At 39.8% G+C, this 14,278-nt stretch overlaps 1 protein-coding gene across 1 annotated transcript; it reads left to right on the top strand.

Annotated features, from left to right (window-relative positions):
- Positions 1-6,412: 6,412 nt before the first annotated feature.
- LOC140787113 (uncharacterized) lies at positions 6,413-13,846 on the top strand. The gene is made up of 3 exons (XM_073135883.1): positions 6,413-6,660; positions 13,242-13,370; positions 13,483-13,846. The coding sequence occupies exons 1-3, from the start codon at positions 6,451-6,453 to the stop codon at positions 13,558-13,560; spliced, it is 417 nt and encodes a 138-aa protein (XP_072991984.1). The 5' UTR covers positions 6,413-6,450; the 3' UTR covers positions 13,561-13,846.
- The last annotated feature ends 432 nt before the right edge of the window (positions 13,847-14,278 follow it).

Raw genomic sequence — 14,278 nt, 5'->3', positions numbered from 1 at the left:
TCTTCTCCTTTTTTTTTTTTCTCTTTTTTCTTTTTCATTCTTTCCTTCCCTCCCTCAAGGTAGCAGTTTCGCTCTTTAGCTCCTCGCCGCGCCAGAGTGTCGTGAGAGCTTGTTGTCGCCAGGAGATGCTTGCCGTTGAATCCTCTCCCATTTGGTGAAGTTAATTTTACTTTAATTTTAGTCATGGTGTTTTCTCCTCTCTCCTTTCTTTTTTGATTTCATCGATCAATTGGCCTGCCGGCGACCTCAGGTCATCGGCACGCCGGTCCTAGCTCTCATGGTTGGGGCCCTTTGTGGGCTCTTCTCACTTTTGGGAGAGGCCACACCAAGTGCCTCTTCTCGTCGGTTTTCGTGGGAGAATCCGACCATTGATGGTGCCATCTCCTCCCCTCGATTAATTGAAAGTTTTCCTCTTCGTGAGACAACTTCTAGCATTGTCCTTTCATGCCCTCGTGGTCGAGTTCGACGGACAACTCATCCCCATAGATGCCAGCCTTAGTGTGGGGCTTGATCATCGTTGGCTGCCCCGATCAGCCATGCGCCACCTCGTGTGGTATGTGCACGTCACGTGAGTGTGTTTGGTGTGGTCGGCTGGGAGTGTCAATGGCAGGGACCATTAGTGACCCCTCCCCCAATTGATTCACACTTCGGGTGTTGGTCGGTGCACCGAACTCGATTATCAACGGTGGTGCACGCTGGCAACCATCTCCTTCTTCTTGGTTGGTCCTCTGTCAGGTGAGAGGAGAGGGTCATGGGTGGGGGTTATTGAGTTGGGCTACCTAGCCCAACTCGAGCTTAGTTGGATTTGGGCAGCCCAACCCACGTGGTGGTGACTGCTACGTCTCGGTAGTACCCGACACCTCTCCAACCAAAGTTAGGGGCGGGGGATATTATTATACTTATAATTAGATCCTAAGCTTAAAATCTCAGTCTATTGATCACAAATAATTAGGCAACTATTTTGTTGGGTGAGAGGCAATTTATTGTAAATCAACAAGAGTCATGCCCTTTAGGGTATTTAAGATAGAGAGAGAATGGTAGAATGTGTAGATGTATAAGTACTCGATGACGTAGAATGAGAACGTCCGTGAGCGACAGCTCATGATTTTGGCATGATGGTGCAATAATGTGGAGCCGAGGGCTCGGATAGTATCAATGTGTGATACTAACCTATGTGATGGGCTTATGACTGAGGTTATCAGTCTGCGATGGCAGACGATCAATCATCCTGCTTGCTAGGTGACGGGCTAGCGAGATACCTCTAGGATCTACTCTCCTTTATGTGTTTGTGTGGTCGGGTGGTATAGTGTTGACATGGCCTATGGGCGGAGCTTGGTATGAGCTCAAGTTTGAGACTTGATAGTCCAGATTAATGCATAGTAAGTTATTGATTGCTAATGTATATGCACATTAGATGAATATGTTGAGTATAGTATATTGATGCATTGATTTGATTATGGTGCACATATTCATATTTACTTATTATTACATTAATAATTATACTATTTTTAGACTATAACAGTGGATACTTGTATGGCTTTATGCTCACTATCTTCTGATGAAAATATTTTTTTTAGATCGGTAGATGGCCCGAGCCCATGAAAGATCTAACGAAGACTAGTTTTAGTTTCTTTTTATTTATTTTATTCATGTAAGTTAAGCTAGATGGTTTGTCTGCGTGGGCACTTTACTTTTGTTTTTGAATTTGTATTATAGGGCTTGTTGTGACATTTAGTGTTATGGGCTTTTGTGGTCTGTATTATTTATAGAAATGTGGACTTTTTCCTAGTTATTATATTAAAAATTTGACCAATATGTCGCATGAATATCAAGTGGGTTTCACCCATATGAGAGGCATAAGTATTTGGTAGCAAGGTGTTTCAATTTTACATATGCATTATCTCATATTCTGCCCTAAATCCTCTCATCCACTATATCAAAGAGAGACCTAAAAGATGAGCACACTTGCAAGTTTGTCAATAAGCTATCCCTAACCCAATCTCATAGGCTCAAACCTAACTTATGACGAGGACCAAAGATAACAGGAGATTCATCCTTCAATTTTCTAATGGCAGACATCTTTTTGAAGGGGCTTCTAGGCGATCCTGTAGTAGTGCTCTTCTGGCTCAGAAGCAGAGGCTTAAGGAAGGGTCTTCTCACTACAGTTTGAATGAAGCTTGGTGGTATGGGTGTAGGTTGAGCAAGCTGGGTCTAGGTTGACTTAGCTCAAGAGGTGAGAAGTTTACCTCGGCTCGAGCTCAATGTAACAACCCAATCTTAAAAAAAAAAAACTTCACTGCATTGTTGCGGTGGGCCATGCAGTGCCTCGTGCCATGCAGTGGCAGATGGGGAGGGCGCCACATGCCCTAAGCGCCGACCCGGCCAACCTTGCCGGGCCAGTTGTTGCGGTGGGCCTCGCCGTCGCCGTCGCGGCCTCCCTCCCACCGCCTCTCTCCCCTTTTATTTCTCTCTTTCTCTTTCTCTCTTTCAGTCTCTCTCTCACTTTTCTCTCCTTCTCTCTCTCAAACACACACACTCTCTCTCTCTATCTATCTATCTACTACCGCCGCCACTCCGTCGGCCTGCCGCTGTCGCCGCCACCTCCACTAACGCCAGTGAGCCTCCTTTCCCCCCCTCTCTCTCTTTCTCTCTCTCTCTCTCTCTCTCTCTCTCTCTCTCTCTCTCTCTCTCTCTCTCACGCGCGCGTTAATACTCGAGCCCGGGCTCGTCGAAGTCGAGCCACCGGCCGCTGGCTGGCCAGTGGTGGCCGGTGCCCTTTTCACCGGCCCGGGTCCGCAACCCCTTCCATCCTCTCCTCCCTTCTTCTCTTCTTCTTCTTCTTCTTCTTTTTCTTCTTCTTCTTCCTCGGCTTCTTCTCCTTCTCTTTCTGCCCAGCACTGATGGCAGTGTCTTAATTAATTAATTAATTAATTATTTATTTATTTATTTATTTTATTGATGTTATTTATTTAGACTTTTCCTTCTCAATTAATGCAAATAGATTATTTAGACATTAATTATTTTAATGACAATATATATTTTGCAATATGTTTATTATTAATTATAATTTGTATAATTAATGATTAATTAGGTATAAATATAGGTAATACTTTTATTTATTTATTTATTTATATCTCTATTAGATTAATATATAGATTTGTAAATTATAATTATCAAATTTGTAGAATAAGATACATTTTAACTAATTCTAATAATTTATTATACATTATTATTTTGTAATAAATAAAATACTATGCTTACATATTTATTTATTTATTATTTATAAAGTAATGACTACATAGTTCCTAATTAATCAAGATATAATTTAATTACAATTAGGTTTTTATCTATATTTATATTTTTATTTATAATTAAAAGTCTAGCTAGTTATAAAGATAAGTAGAAATTCTAAAGCTTAATAAATCATCATATATTACATGAACGGATTTTAATTAGGTGAACGGCTAACTTCATGCTACTTAAATATTTTTAGATCTCGAACCCCTTATTTGAAGCCCCTTGGACCCTATTAGGACGAGTTATCGCTTGGTTGCCGGATGTGACCAATACGGGAGTTGTGTCTTCTGATTAGATGTGAGTAGTCTTATTTCCTAGACCCCTTTATCAAATTAGGTTATATTATATATTATGTACATGCATATTTTGGCCTCCAGCATGATTATATAATTTTATCTAGAGATGCTTACAATCGTGCATATTTTATCATATATGTAATTAGACTACTCTTGGATACAAGTATGATGATGATATATAGAGATGATTAGAGATGACTATACTGTTATAATTTTATGTCCAGTTGATCTGTAACATGAGTATGCATGTTGTGATAGATTAGCATGGATATGCATGTATCGACTATATGATCGAAGACTACATTGCATTATTTTTCTCTTGATTTTTATTCCACCTAAATTTCTGTTATGCATTGACTTGTTATCATACTGGATATATGCATATGATCTCTCATTTAGAATGAAAGTATGAAATGTGATTGATAGGATAGTTGATAGAAAGCGTGATGATACCTGAGTAGGCACGAGGGTTAGGATGCGCTTGGTGGATGATTAATCGCTCGACATAGTCGCGATCCTGTTGGCGTTACGTCTGAGGTCGTTAGTTTGTGTGCGCAGCAGACATTTGGACACATGCCGTTCGCCAAGGCATATGTGGCGAGTTATCCTCACGAGATTTCTATCAGCTAGAAAGGTACCCGGTCTGGATGGATGTTGATACCCTTAGCGGATGGCGAGGTATAGTTATATTTGAGATACTCCTTGCGGATGACATAGTATGCTTTGAGCCTTCGGGCATGACATTGAGACTAGGTACCGGGTGTTGACTGTGCACAGTGGTTTAGTATGATGATGACATATAGAGATGATATTGATGACGGAGATATTGAGAACTGCATATGATTTTATTCTCATCTGAATACCTGATTATCAAATGGTCAATTTACATTATATATAGTTGCATTTGATATCATAGCATAGTCATAGACGGCATGCATCATATGTCATATTTGAGAGAAAATTATGATGATATTATAGCATGGAGATTTGTTTACTTATTGTCGATGATTATATGCTTTTATCAGTTATGATATGTTATCTACATTTCAATTATATATTATTGATGTTACATTCATACTCTCATTCATAACATGTTGCTATTTCTGATTCATATTATCCAGTATATGATTTACTCTTTGTTTGGTTTCACTAATTTGGGGTAAGGTCTATTCATTGAGTCTTTAGCTTATGACTCTTTTTGTTTTCTCCTTTCCAAAAATCCAGGTGAACGAGTGGAGCAGGATACTCCCTTAGAGATCTTGCTAGTGGGTGAAAAGTAGTGTGTGGTTAATGTTATGCGTTAGATGAGTTATCTTATTTAATGTATTAGTAGCCATCCTCTAAAGTGTATCTTTATCCTTGTCTTATATTCTAGCAGGTGACTTTGTAATTGTATAATTATGTATATACCACCGTTGTGTATATGTTGTAGTGAAAAGCTCTTCATGATGTGTTGTGGCATATGTGGGGCTCAATTATAGTTATCCGTGTACTGTTGACAGTTAAACTTGGGTTATTCTTAGTTTAGATATTGTGGATAATTTTATGATGTTGATACATATTTATTTGATTGTTAGTAACTAACTAAATAGTTAGGTGACACACACGTGCTATGTGGGCTTGTGTCATGCATGTGTTTAGGATTGTGGGTGTTATACTCGAGTTCGATTTGAGCAAGAAAAGCTGAGATTAGCTCATCTCATCTCTAGCTCAATGAGGCTCGAGCTTAGCTTGACAGCTCAACTCACCATGGATTTGTGCGAGCATTGATGAGGCGATGGAGGAAAGAGAAGGCCTCGACATCGTCACCATCTTCATTTCGACCTCGTCGGGAGAAGCCTTGCTAGTGGTGGGGAGAGCTTACTAGAGAGCACTATGGAGGGTTCCAAGCTTAGTGAGGACAAGAGCAGCTCCTACGAGGACCTCGGTAAGGACGCTTGGTGCAGCTTTGATGAGGATGCTCAATGTAAACTAGCTGAGCTTGAGCGATGGAGATGGTCGGTGGTGAAGATGAATTTCACGAGACTTACTAGAGAGGTTTTGGTGATGAGGGTTTTTAGGTTTCGGTGGAGAGAGTTTGGGGATGTTGGTCGATAGGTTTGGAGAGAATGGGAGATGAAAGTTGCCAAGCTAGGGTTTTCTCTCACTTATAGAGATCATACCAATAGTAAACCTATATGTGTGTGTGTGGGCGTGCGCGCTTGGGCTGGCTTGGCTCAACTTGATAATTCTTTTGAGCCTTTTTTTAGCTCGGTTGATTTATTTAGAGCTCAAGTCGAGCTCGGGTCGGGTTCTTAACAAACTGAGCTCGCGAGCCTCATGAGCTCACAGGTTTTTTGGATAGCCCTAGCTTAGAGTACTGGCGGTAGAGAGCAATTCCTAATCACCGATTAATACTGTCCGCAAGCAAAGCACAAGCTTGTTATTTACCTTGGGGGATCAAAATTCACAACTTTCCTCTACTCTATCACGCTTGTTTATGAGAAGCAAACTAAGTCGCGAACTTGATTCTCGTGCAAAGTCCTCTTATTTTACCAATTATGTGTGGGATGAGTCAGCCCCTCTTGACCTTCTCCTGTTCTTTTACGCGTGGACTCCTTAAGTGCATTTAAAAAAGATTGGGTACTTACAAACCTCCTGTTTAACCGGATTTGACACTAAAAAGTTCACTTTATTAAGACGACTTTGCTGCCGTTGGATCGAATAAATTAGATGGCCAGGGTGGAAGAGCGTTAGAACTGGGTCCCGTATCAATGCCACGTGGACGCAGCCTCCCTCGCGTGTATCCACTAGTAGTGTAATAGCAGTAGGCTAGAGAGAGAGAGAGAGAGAGAGAGAGAGAGAGAGAGGAAAAGAAATGGCGATTTCGATGCCAAGCAGCACGGCGACTCTCGACCGTTGGATGCGGTTATCGCCGTGGTCAGGCTCCACGCCATCATCTCCTCCTGCATGGGTATCAGTACTGAGGAAGGAGAAGAAGAGGAAGGAGCCTAGCTTAGCTGCCGCCAACTGCATCCAATCGCAGCAAAATCCTGTTATATTACAAGGGCAGGAGGAGGAGGAGGAGGTATTTCTGGAATTTAACTTCTTATAATTTGGCAATTTTCAATGTCTGGTAGCTCGTGATGAAGTTTTAATGGAGTAAATTGTGCAACGAATTAGAATTTTCTAGACAAGCATCGGAATTTATTAATACAAATTAAGCATTGCTATTTTCTGTAGAAAAAGGAATTTACTCAAATAGTTAGAGAATTGAGCAAAATGGAAAGTCCAGTTGTGGTTAAAGGTAAGGTGTGCATCGGCGTATGCAAAAATATCATCTATAAGCAATAGTTAAGTCCGTTTTCAAGAATAGTCACACTATAGATTTAAATTTAATAGTTGCTCCCAACTCACAAGGTCAATTGGAGAGGGAGTTCTTGATGAAGTTTCAAGTTGATGCCTTGCTGAGTCTTTTTAGAAGAATGGATGCTAAATTGTCTATCTAAATGAGGGGTTCCATTGGAATGTCGACACTACTTTAAAGAGTATCATTCATTTTGTCATTTTATTCAGAGAATGTAGGTTTTAAGTCTTCAGAATTTGAAACATAGGTCATGCATAAACTTTGCAGGTCAACAACTAGACCTTCTTAATATTGCAAGATCCGTCTGCTAAAGAAATTTGGAGAATTGAATTATTCCATTGATTTGGTCAGTTTGGATATATACAAGAATTGGTTGGATGAGATCTGAGATCCCTCCTCTAATATCTCTAACAGTGAAACAATAAAACAAATCTTTCTTCTAATCTCTTTAACAGTAGAGGTTAGTTTGGATAAACAAAATTGGTTATAACAATCTTTCCTCTAATCTCTCATAATTTTCTGCCGATATTCCTAATACACACCTGCAAGACGTGTGTTCCATCAAGAACGCTGATCTTGGACGCCAAGAGATTAAATCGGTGTCTACTCAAAGCTTTTGTGAGAAGATCAGCATGTTGGTCAACTTTACTAATATGTGAGACATGAAGAATTCCCTTTCAAACAAAGTCACAAACAAAATGTAGATCAATTGCAATATGCTTCATTCTAGAGTGCAGTATAGGATTTAAACTAAGTTGAGAAGCTCCAATGTTATCATAGTAGAGAGAAGGTGTTGTAGGAAGAGAGAACCCAACTCATGAAGTAAGGATACTGTTTCAAATGTTGCCGTAGCAAGTGCACGATATTCAGCTTCAGTTGATGATCGTGCAACTCCTCGTTTTCTAGTGCTCCATGATATAGGAGAGTTACCAAGAAAAATAATATAGGCAGTAGTAGATCGACGATTATCATGGTCTCTTACCCAGTCAGCATCTGAGTAAGCACGCAATGATAAAGATGTGTTCTTGAGAAGAAGAATGCCATGGTGTATAGTTTGCTTGAGATAACGTAAGACACGCTTGGTGGCAGTCCAATGTAGTTGAATTGGGCGATGCATGAACTATGATAGTTGATTGACCGCAAAAGCAACATCTGGACGCGTTAGAGATAGGTATTGTAGGGCACTTATCACATGTCGATACTGAGCGACATTAGTGGAGCCGGAGCCATCATCAAGTACTAAGTGATCCTTTGTAGCCATGGGAGTACTTATAGGCTTCGCTCTAGTCATATTTGTCTGCTCTAAAAGATCACGAATATATTTGTGTTGGGAGAGAGAGTCCTTCACGAACTGGAATAACCTCTACACCAAGGAAATGGTGAAGAGGACCGAGATCTTTGAGAGAGAATTGAAGACCAAGTGTAGATATAACTTTAGTGATAGCATCCTTACTATTGCCAGTGATAATAAGATCATCGACGTAAGCCAGGAGGTCGATGACATGAGTTCTCTCTCGATAGATAAATAGAAAGGAATCTGATTTTGAGTTGATGAAGCCACATTGAAGAAGACAAGATCGAAGCTTGTGGTAACAAGCTCGAGGAGCTTGTTTGAGGCCATAGATTGACTTTCGCAATCTACAAACATGAGAGGGATGAGAAGAGTCAATAAAACCAGGGGGTTGGCTCATGTAGACGGTCGCCATTAGTGTTCCATGAAAAAAGGCATTGTTCACATCAAGTTGTTGTAAGCACCACCCTTTAGACACTGCAATAGTTAGAATTGTGCGAACTGTGATCGACTTGATAATAATCAACATTAGGTCGTTGATGGAATCCCTTAGCGACAAGCCTGGCCTTGTAGCGTTCAATCGAACCATCCGCATGACACTTGATGCAGAACACCCGTTTACATCCAACAAGATTTTGGGATGAGCTCCTTGGCACTAGATCCCACGTGCCATGGCAAACCAAAGCAGTGAATTCGTCAGACATGGCTTGTCTCCAGTGAGGGTCTTTGAGTGCTTGTGTAATGCATGAGGGCTCTAGATAAGATGGAATTGGGTGTTTGCTGGCCAGATAGATTTGTTTGGGTTTCCTAATGTTGTTCATAGACCATGTTGTCATTAGATGTTGGCGAGATGGTTGTGGTTGGTTTGTTGTGTGAGAGGGTGAATGGGATTGGCTATTTGTAGCATATGGTGGCAAATCAGAGATGGTTTGAGAAGAGATAGGTGCAGGTGATGATGTTATATGGGAGGGATTAGAGCAAGGAGAGTTATTTCCTGCAAGAGTAAACAAGTCATTGGAGGGTATAGGCACTGGTGGAACGGGTGCAATGTAAGAATCCAGAACTGTTGCATTTGTGGGCAAACTAGTTGGATTGGTAGATTTGGCGCCTACAAGAGGGAAAATGGTCTCATCGAATATAACATGTCGAGATGTATAGATCTTGGATGAGTGGAGATCAAGACACTTGTAAGCACTTTGAGATGTGGAGTAGCCAAGGAATAGACATGGATGGGATTTGAGATCAAGTTTGCTATTGGCATATGGTTTAAGCCATGGGTAACATTGGCAGCCAAATGTCTTTAGTTTGGTATAATTAGTTTGGTATAATTGGCAGATGGGGATTTATTATGCAATACCTTTGTAGGCATACGGTTAATTAAATAAACAGCTGTTTGAAAAGCTGCAGACCAGGAGTTAGGTGGTAGAGAGGCGAGATGAAGCATTGTGAGGCTAGTCTCAACAATATGGCGATGTCATCTCTCACTAGTTTCATTTTGTTGGGGAGTATGAGGTGCAGTAGTATACCAACTAAGGCCATGTGCTGAAAAAATAAGATCATAATCATGGAAATTCGCCACCATTGTCAGAGTAAACATTTTTAATGGGTAATCCAAATTGTTTTTCAATGACAAGTACAAGTTTCAGATGTTGAAAAATGGAGAAAACATCTAATTTGCATTTTAGAGGAAAGAACCGGCAATACTTAGTATAGTGATCAATAAAGATAACATAGTAACAATACCTATCAAAAGAAGTGGATTTGGTAGGTCCCCATACATCAGCATAAAGATATTCTAATGCATGAGAGCTTTTCAAAGATGTAGTAGTAAAAGGCAATTGGTGGCTTTTATTGCCAGAGCAGTAAACACATAAGGAGTTTAGAGGTTGAGAAGACGACACAATAGGTAAGGAAAATTGCTTAATTAAGTACTTGACAACTCGAGAGGACAGGTGGCCAAGCCTTCGATGCCAACCAATCAAGGTAGTTCATTCACTAATATTTGCAACAACTGGAAATGGATTCCGTGGCACCCGTTGCGGTAGTGGATAGACCCCATTACGACAACGACCTTGAAGGAGCGTCGCCCCCGTGCTCCAATCCTTGACAAAAAAATGAGTGGGATGAAATTCAAGAAAAACGTCATTAGCTTGTGTGAAGCTATGAACAGATAATAAATTTTTGTTTATTGAGGGAACACATAGAATATTGGATAGCTTTAAAGATCTAAGGCTGGTAGATAAAGTTGAAGAGCCAACATGAGTTATGCACAAACCTGACTCATCACCTATGACAACCTCATCTGTTACATCGTATTCTAAGTGGATAGATAGATTGGCTATGTTTGAGGTAATGTTATGAGATGCAGCAGAGTCAATGAGCTATTGCTTGTTGTTACCAGGGATTGGAGAAGCACAGTTTGCAGAGATGTTTTGCTTAGGAATTCTGCTACAAGTCTTGACAGTGTGACCGTTGATATCACAAAATTGACAAGTCATCATAGGGTGATTGCCTTTTTCCTATTTAGAAATTTTTTCGTTAGCACTAGAAGAATTCTTGGTTGTTTGCTTACCATTGGACTTATTGTAGTTTCCAATCTGGTAGTGAGTAGCATTTGCTGTAGCAACGATATTGGCATTTGATTTCTCTAGCCGTCGAAGGTAGCTTTCATGACCAACAAGAAGATTGTGAAGCTCCTCAAAGCTAAGGGAAGTCTCCCGAGCTCGGATAGGTACTGCAATGTCCCTAAACTCAGACCCAAGTTTATTAAGGATATGGAGGGTGATGTCATCCGTAGACAATGGATTGTCGATGACAGCCAACTCATCCGTAATCACCTTGACTGCTAGCAAGAAGTTGGTGACGGAGCGCAATCCACACTGGATGAGAGTAAGCTCTTCCTTTAGTTGCATAACACGGGTACGAGAACGATTCGCATACAAGCGAATGAGTTTCGTCCATGCCACGTTGGAAATAGTTGAGGTGGCAATCAATGGGATCACCGCTCTGATACAGAGGCCAAGATTGCGTGGAGTAGGAGCTGATCTTGCCTATACCAGAGGATGTGCTTTGCTACCGACTCTACGGAAGCCGAGGCACTATCTTCTGGTTTTGGAGGTTGCTTGATTGAGCCATCAACATGGCCCAGTAAGTCGTAGCCGAGATGAAGAGATGTAAACTAGGCACACCATGAAGAATAGTTTGTAGGGGTGAGCTTCAGTGGAAGTTGGGATGCGGCATTAATGGAGATGAGCTTGGAATCATATTGATTCACTTGTGGGTTGACTACAATAGTTTGAGCATCAGTGGAAGCCATTGCAATGTTGGTAAGGATGGGAATACTCGTTTGAGTTTTGGTAGCTCTGATACCATAAAGAACTTTGGAGAATTGAATTATTCCATTGATTTGGTCAGTTTGAATATATACAAGAATTGGTTGGACAAGATCCGAGATCTCTCCTCTAATATCTATAACAGTGAAACAATAAAACAAATCTTTCCTCTAATCTCTCTAACAGTAGAGGTTAGTTTGGATAAACAAAATTGGTTACAACAATCTTTCCTCTAATCTCTCATAATTATCCGCCGATATTCCTAATATCTGCTTGGTTTGTCGGTAAGCTTTAAAACTATATTAGTCCAACAGGTTGAACCATCTTTTATTCTGGCTTTGCTGATGTCTTTGTTAGACCTAAACCTGCTTATTGTTATGCAGGCTAAGTTTAAGTCTTTTATATCATAATACTTTTTCTGTCTTACTGAACTCAATTCGCACTATAAACAAGCATAGAGGATAATCTCTCTTTTAATTACTCCCTAACTTTACCGATTCGATCTTGTCTTAATGTGTGGCTATGTCATCCCTCTCCTCTCTTTGCTCTCCCCCTCTCTCTCTAGACCTTGGTAGTAATTCCCTTCACCTTTGCCAATGTCCCCTTTGTAGCAACTCAGCCTAGGCATTTCTCCTTCACCAATTCATTAGTAATTGCGACCTTCTATTGGTGCCCCATCATGTCCTATTCCAATCAGTGTCCCTTTCTCTTAATAATCACTAAACTCTATTACCATGTCCTTCCGAGGCATCAATATTCCTTTACTATGTGCCATCACCTCATTTATTCTCTTCTTCTCATAATTATGAGATAATTTGGATGTTCTGTAGAATTAGATGTTAGTTCATATATTCATATCTTGTTACTATTGGCAAATTCATGAACAAATGCTTCTATCTGTGAATAAGTAAACACGTTCAACATGTCTTGAAGATGCATCATAAGTAATGTGTATGCCTTATATTTTCAGTTAGAACTATAAAAAGTATAGTGGATAGTCTATATCCCTAACTTATTACCACTTTGAACTTGTCCCCATCTGTCCTCCATTGTCCCTCTCCTTTCTTTGCTCTCTCTCACCTCGACATCTCAGTAGTGATTTCCTTCACCCTCAACAATGTCCCTCTCATAGCAATCTCTGCCTAGACGTTTGTCCTTCACTGATTCATAAGTGAAGTGTGAACATGAATGCGGCCTGTTTACTGCACTATTTTACACACGAATTCACACAACTCATATGTTGCTATTGTAACCATGCCATATTTAAATGTATTGATCCAAAGACAACCTGAATATCAGAAAAACATAATCCGAACACGACTCAAAAAATGACTTAAACATGACTTGTTTAACTTTCATGGGTTGAACTGGGTTAAGCGAGTCAATAAACATGAGCAAAACTAGTTCAATATTCGCCTCAGATGGGATGGCCTGTTTATGACATAAACCCATTTATGCTGAACCCAAAACTGTTTATGACATAAACCCATTGATGTTTTGGCATGTGGAGCTCCTTCTTATCAGCTCTGCTTTGATGATTAACAATCTTGCTGATTTTATATCTGTCATACTGTATCACTATACTTTTCAACTGAATTTTCATCATCACGAATTGCATGTTAAACCTATTATTAGAATTTTAAACCAAACTAATACTATTTTCTAAATGTCGATCTAAGGAGGCAGGAATTATGTGTGAGCCATGTAAAGGTAGAGGATGGTTGCTTTGTGATTTTTGTGAAGGCAAGAAGACTTATGTTAAGGCTGAGAATAACCGAGTATATCGCCGCTGCCCAACCTGTAAAGCTGTAAGCCCAACAGATTCTTTAATCAAAGAAAACTCTATACTCTATAGAGTACCTATTTACTGTAACATTATGCTTATGCATGTAATAATTATGCTACCATACTTCTTTTCAGGTTGGATATGTTCTCTGTTCAAATTGCAAAGTCTTCAAGTGTATCACTTTTCCAGACTACAGCGATGGTGAGCTCTAAAACCATCTGATGAGTTGAATCTGACATCTCATTTTCTTTTCCTCTTCATTTTGATGATTGTTCTGTTATTCATTATTCAAGGCACAACAAGAATAGTTCTGATACTTGACCTCATTATGTATTAAGTGCTTTACCTAATTATATACTACCAATTTTAATTAACCTGCAATGGTAGAGTGAGTGATACTTAGTACATCTCATGATGTACAAAATTAGTGTCCTCTCCTTGTCACTTTGTAAATTGGTGGATCACCGAAATAATATATATGTCATAGAAATTCCTAGAGTGCATCCCTTATTCATTAGACTTGATCCTTGGTTACAAAATCATTTCTTTCCCTGTTAACATCCATTCACCTATTCATCACAATACATAATAATAAAATTTCAGTCTACAGTGTCTCCTTTTGTCTGTTAATCTGTATATCCTAAGAAATTTATGATGACTGAAATTACTCACTATTATTAGCAATTTGATTGCATATAAAGTATAGCAGAATAAATATTTTGACATCCTGTGTCTCCGACAAAATAAAGCATGTTCAAAGCGTGAGCTTACGGGTGGTTTCATTATATGTGAGTGAGGAAACTCTCCACAGTAGGCTAAATGGGCTTGTGACTCAAGGCATTTTGAGCACCTTTATCTATGTTTATATGATGTTCATCATCATAAGCCGCCTTGAAATTTCTATTTAGAAGTCATACATTTTAGGCTAAT

The sequence above is a fragment of the Typha latifolia genome, chromosome 4 (assembly GCF_019914945.1).
Source record: "Typha latifolia isolate L0001 chromosome 4, TyphaL0001v2, whole genome shotgun sequence".
Lineage (NCBI taxonomy): Eukaryota > Viridiplantae > Streptophyta > Magnoliopsida > Poales > Typhaceae > Typha > Typha latifolia.
Note: the sequence above shows the minus strand (reverse complement) of the source record. Positions and strands in the feature narration are given on the sequence as shown.